Below are 6,000 nucleotides of genomic sequence, written 5' to 3'. Positions count from 1 at the left end.
CGAGAGCCCGCTCACTGCTGCTCGCAGCCCTAGTTATTATTATTATTATTATTATTCCACTAACGCAGACTAATGTCGGGTGCATCCGGGTGCTACGCCATCCCACTGGCAGCATACAGTTGAACAGAGAAGATCATTCCCTCGCCGTATCGTTCTGTGCTATAAAATGGAGGCGGTCCCTCAACTTTCTGTTACCTCCAACATTCAAGTGAGACTGTCCATCACAGTATTTGAAACAAAAAATTCCAACATAGTCTGTGTAGGTAGGTCTAATGCCAGTGCTCTTATTGTGCTGGATTAGCATTGGAAGCATTGGAACTGATGTGTCCAAGCAACAAGACCTTAATTTATCAGACATTATTTCAAGTCAATGTAATTTCATTTCAATTCACAGCTATTTCAGTGGCATGACTAGCTTCCGTCCTACCAGACCTGAACAGAAACAAGCCAGCCACGCACATAAGACAGGCTGTACCTGGCCTGGTTCTTAATTGAATATTTATTTTACCAGAGTTTACCATTGAAACCAAGGCCTTGTTTTCAATGTCGCCCTGGTTACAGAACAAAGTATACACAGTATATAAAATAACAAACACCAATACAAAATAAACACATAAACACCATACCATTTAATCATCAAAACTATTACAAGTAAACTGATACATTGATAAAGCTGATAACTGATAAACAAGTATAATAACAATGTTTAAAACATTTAAAAACATGAGCAAATCTCAACCTCAGTTTCATTTATCTTTTCTTTTTTTTAAACTGGCCAATGGGTCTAAGGCATCCAATTTGAAGGTTTCTTAAAACTCTTGGAATTAGTTTTGCCCTCTAGGGTTACAATAACTAAAAGCAGATTTCAGTATGAAGATCATCGAAGCGTCAGTTACAGGACTAAGATGGTGGCCAGAGCTCTAGTGAAGGTTTCTCATTGCACTTTAAGTCTGTGCTTGTCGCATGAAATGTGCTTCAGTATATCAAATAAACTTGACTTGACTTTACTACACATATAAAATACATATATATTGATTAATGTGTATTGTTCCCGTCAGGGAAGCTTAATATATTGATAAATGTTTCTAAGTTCCAAAATGTAGACAAATCAAAGTGTCTTTCTGTTAAATACCTCATTCTAATTTGTTCACAGGGACAAGGAAGAGTGGTGGTTTAATCATGGGACGAACTGTGGTGTCACCTCTCCTCTTCATCCTTCAGCTGGCTGTTTTTCTGTCGGCACTTTCATCTGAGATCCAGTATGCTAGAGCAGGGATCCCCAAATCCAGCGTCAGATCTAACGCTACTCATAACAACTCTGTAGGCAACAAAACAAAGTGTGGCCCCGGGGGCTACGAGTGCAAACCGGGTGTCATCCTGTCCATATGGCGCCCAGAGAACCCAGCCTTCGCCAACAAGATGGCCAGGGCCATCATTTATTTTGTGGCTCTGTTTTACATGTTCCTGGGCGTGTCCATCATCGCCGACCGGTTCATGGCATCCATCGAGGTCATCACCTCACAAGAGAGGGAGATCACCATCAAGAAACCGAACGGTGAAACATATACAACGACCGTGCGCATATGGAACGAGACTGTGTCAAACCTGACTCTGATGGCCCTGGGATCCTCCGCCCCGGAGATCCTGCTGTCGGTCGTCGAGGTGTGTGGACATGATTTCAAGGCGGGCGAGCTGGGACCTAATACCATCGTCGGGAGCGCCGCCTTCAACATGTTTGTCATCATTGGCCTCTGTGTTTCTGTCATCCCCGATGGAGAGCACAGGAAGGTGAAACATTTGAGGGTGTTTTTTGTCACGGCCACTTGGAGTATATTTGCTTATACCTGGCTTTACCTGATCTTGGCTGTTTTCTCTCCAGGGATTGTGGAAGTGTGGGAAGGCCTGGTCACACTGTTCTTCTTCCCATTATGTGTGGGGTTTGCGTATGTCGCCGATCGCAGACTGCTCTTCTACAAGTACATGTACAAGCGCTACAGAGCAGGGAGGCAGAAAGGGATGATCATTGAAACGGAAGGGGAGGCTCAGCTCCCTTCAAAGGCTGACGTGGAAATGCTGAACGCTCACAGGGAAGACTTCCTGGACGGAGCGATGGGGATAGACGAGAAGGATGTGGACGAGGAGGAGACCAGAAGGGAAATGGCTGGGATCTTGAAGGAGCTGAAACAGAGACATCCAGACAAAGAGACTGAGCAGTTGATAGAACTGGCCAATTACCAGGTGTTGTCCCAGCAGCAGAAGAGTCGCGCGTTCTATCGCTGCCAGGCAACCAGGATCATGACAGGTGCCGGGACCGTTTTGAAGAAACATGCCGCAGATCAAGCCAGGAAAGCCATCGCCGCTCATGAGGTCCGGTCTGAGGTTTCCGACAACGACTTCTCATCGAAGATCTTCTTCGATCCCGGTGCATACCAGTGCTTAGAGAACTGTGGTTCAGTAGCGCTCAATGTGGTTCGTCGCGGTGGAGACTTGACCAGCACAGTGTCGGTAGAATACCGCACTGAAGACGGTACGGCCAACGCCGGCTCAGACTACCAGTTCACTCAGGGCGTTGTGGTCTTCAGGCCTGGCGAGATGGAGAAGGAGATCCGGATAGACATCATCGACGATGACATTTTTGAGGAAGACGAACATTTCCTGGTCCACCTCAGCAACGTGCAAGTTGTTTCCAAGAGCACGGGAGGAGCAAAACATCCAGAGGCCAATCGCGCGGACACTCTGGCGGGCCTCGGCCTACCATGCACAGCCACGGTGACCATCTTTGACGACGACCATGCTGGGATCTTTATGTTCGACGAGCCGATGATGACCGTCAGCGAGAGCGTTGGCATGATGGAAGTGAAGGTGATCCGGACCTCGGGAGCACGGGGTCTCGTGGTCGTACCTTACAGAACCGTGGAGGGCACGGCTAAGGGAGGTGGAGTGGACTTCGAGGACACTCACGGAGCACTGGAGTTCCAGAACGACGAGATCTGGTGAGTTAAAATATTACACTTGTTCATCATGCTGTGGTTTGTGACGGTAACATTTAAACAAGGCAGGATGACAGCACAGTGGATTACACCGGGAAAGTGCTCTGTCTCTCTTTCAATGTTTTTAATTGTACTGTAACTAAACACATTCTGATTAATTACAAATTAATTTGTTCTATGGACCTTATAAACATACTTAGTTGTAGTCAGTATGCTATCCATCTCTCTTGTTGAATCAATTTGTTTTGATATATTAACACATTCATAATGGATCCCAAGAGGGACAACCAAAAACATATATTTTAGTTCCTGCCAACCCCTCTGTTCCTGGGTCAAGGTTAGGGTTGACTATGCCGACTCCTCTGTTGTGTTCTGTCCTGTCGGCTTCCTGTTCCGGGTGATTTTATCTCAGCTTTGCCTCGGCCGCCTGTCTCGTTTTCTGCCTTGTGACTCTTCTACTCCCTGCCTGGCCAGAGCTCCTTCAACTCCCTGCCTGCCCAGAGCACCACACAGCAAACGTAGCCTACTGAATTGTATCTTTTTAATTGAACACATGTATATTCAGTAACAGTATTAGTGATGTACAGATGTGAGAACATAAGAATGTAACTTGACCCGCGGTATTCTAACAGGCGCTTTACGGCATTCCGCACCACCGCTCGCACGCCCATAGGGGCGCAGTAATACTACTCATTGACCCATTGCTGTAGCTCATCTCGCACATTAGATGAGCCTACCTTGTTCTCAAACTCCTTGTTCTGTCTGGTTGTAATTTAATTATTACGAACAAAGCCTATCTATCTATCTATCTTAAGTTTCTATCCCTACTAACACACGCAGGTTGCGCAAACATTCTACATAGTGCATAGACATTTCACCAACACAAACATGCATGGATACCTGCATTGATAACTGGCAGAGCAGGCCTTCCGGCTCTGGCACCTGGCATAGTCTGAGTTCTGGCGGACCGGCTGCCTGGGCACTGGAACATCTAGTAGAGGTAAATTAGCTCAGATTAGTCAACTCAAGTAGTACTCTTTTGAGACTGTTGAATGCACTTTATTATATTACCTTCATCACTGGAGTCATAGCGCGTGTTGCGCTGTCTCTACCTTGTGTCTTGGGAGTTAATCCATTGACGACTGCTGCTCAAACACCTTCGCCAAGGCACTGGCTACTTCATAATGCTCTGTGTGTTCCTCAGCAGAGACAGAGGTTGTCATGGCTCCTCTTGATGTGCTTGTGGAGGTAGATCAGGGAGGTGTAGGAGAATGGGCACTCAGAGCAGGAGAACACCCAAGTCTTGCACAACTCTAACATCATAGCTAGGAGAGCGAATGAGAGACCATTAAAAAGGATTCTCTCACCTGTAGTACAAGTTCAAATATAGAGTGATTATACTTCATTGTAAATGAGAGCTAACTCTCAATTGATTCACGAGGTTAAATAAAGATTGAATGAATATGTAGCTAGTGGGGAGTAACAACCACACAACTGTGGAGAGAGAATGAGACACTTGGTTCCCTCCTCTACTTGTGTTCATGGCCATGGCCACACACGATCTAATTCACTAATTCACGATCTGACTAATTCAGTGATTGGCTAATCCATTGTACGTCATATGAAATGGCAGGCGTGGCCGAGAATACAGACATGTGACATGAGAAAAGGCGGCAATTTCTTGGAGACAAAGGGACAAAGGATGGTTATTCTGGAGTAGACATTTCTAGGTGTGTGGACCTCCTGGAGGCCACCCTGTCTATGTGAACGGTTGAGGGAGGTGGTGAATTACAAAAGGAGAGAGAGAACAAAGGTTTAAGGTGTTTGGAATAGAAAAGTCTTGAGGCCAGATGTAAATTCTATGATAAATCCCATGCGATTTCTGGCATCATCTTTAGCGTCACTTGGGAAAATGCTCTCTCCACATGAGCATTTGATATGGGCAGAGTGAGCAATCTGATTGCGTCAATAAGTGCAACATCCTGAAAGCACAGATTTCCTCCGGCATCTTTAAAGGCCTCTACCTCCAGCCAAAAGGCATCGATGCGGTGATCATGACAGAAACCTGCTGATCCCACATCCCCATGTTGGCATCTTTAGGTTTCTTCGGGGGTAGCTAGCTAGATTTGACTCCGACCTCAACCTCGTGCCTTCTCCTTGACCGTGTGAATCAAATGCATTGAACAGGCAGAGCTCCCTCGCCCCTACGGGACAGGTGCACATCTCCCACCCTATTACTAACATCATTGGATAAAATTGAAACGTCTGTCCCGCCAGTTTTAAAATATATATATATATTTTTAAACGCCCGCCCAATGCTATTTTTTACAGCCCAACCGCCCAATGCTATTTATTCCGGCCAAATGTGATCAAAAGAAGCCCAATTGGGCGTGAACCCGCCCAATCTGGCAACACTGGTAATGGCAAAGCACCCGCTAACGTAGGCTACCCCCCTCCCCACGATCCAGGGCTAGGAAACCGGTCCATCCAGTTTATTTGAATATAAAAGAATTTGTAGGAGGGGAGGGGGGTAACAATAGTCTAGTCCAGGTTCGCTGGCGAGTGGCGAGCTAGTCAGATATGGCGCATGCATGTGTGGACATTGTAGGCCGATTCTGTAAAACCAAAAGAATAAAAGTAGGCTACGTTCAACATTCATTGGAGTGGTTCAGTTGGATAGGCTAGTCTAATCTAAATAAATTGAGGACCTGTATTTTCAGTGTTTGCTGGTAGCGAATGCCACAGACAGACTGGGAGGAAATCTATTCGTTTCATTGTTTCATTGTTTGTGCTCTGTATGCACAAGATAGTTAATGTCCGGCTATAATTGGCAGTAGGGCGGGAAAAAACCCTATCAAAGGCCAAGATTAGAAGGGATTTGAAGATGTAATTGGTCATTTTAAATGGGCCTACTTTATCTTTTGATGCCTATTTGAACGGACTGCATCGATCAATGCAATGACTCTTAACATGTTTTTAAGTTTTACCCTTTTCATCAATAAAACATCAT

At 45.6% G+C, this 6,000-nt stretch overlaps 1 protein-coding gene across 1 annotated transcript in view; it reads left to right on the top strand.

The window, feature by feature from the left end:
• Nucleotides 1-1,179: 1,179 nt before the first annotated feature.
• Nucleotides 1,180-6,000, top strand: part of slc8a1a (solute carrier family 8 member 1a) — a gene marked incomplete at both ends in the record, with an annotated part of 184,774 nt that continues 179,953 nt past the window's right edge. Inside the window, one exon of the mRNA XM_084441361.1 lies at nucleotides 1,180-2,993. Within this exon, the coding sequence (XP_084297487.1) occupies nucleotides 1,180-2,993 (1,814 nt within the window). The remainder of the gene's footprint in view (nucleotides 2,994-6,000) is intronic.

This window comes from Borostomias antarcticus (genome assembly GCF_949987555.1).
Source record: "Borostomias antarcticus genome assembly, chromosome: 7".
In the NCBI taxonomy this organism is placed as follows: Eukaryota; Metazoa; Chordata; class Actinopteri; order Stomiiformes; family Stomiidae; genus Borostomias; species Borostomias antarcticus.
Note: the sequence above shows the minus strand (reverse complement) of the source record. Positions and strands in the feature narration are given on the sequence as shown.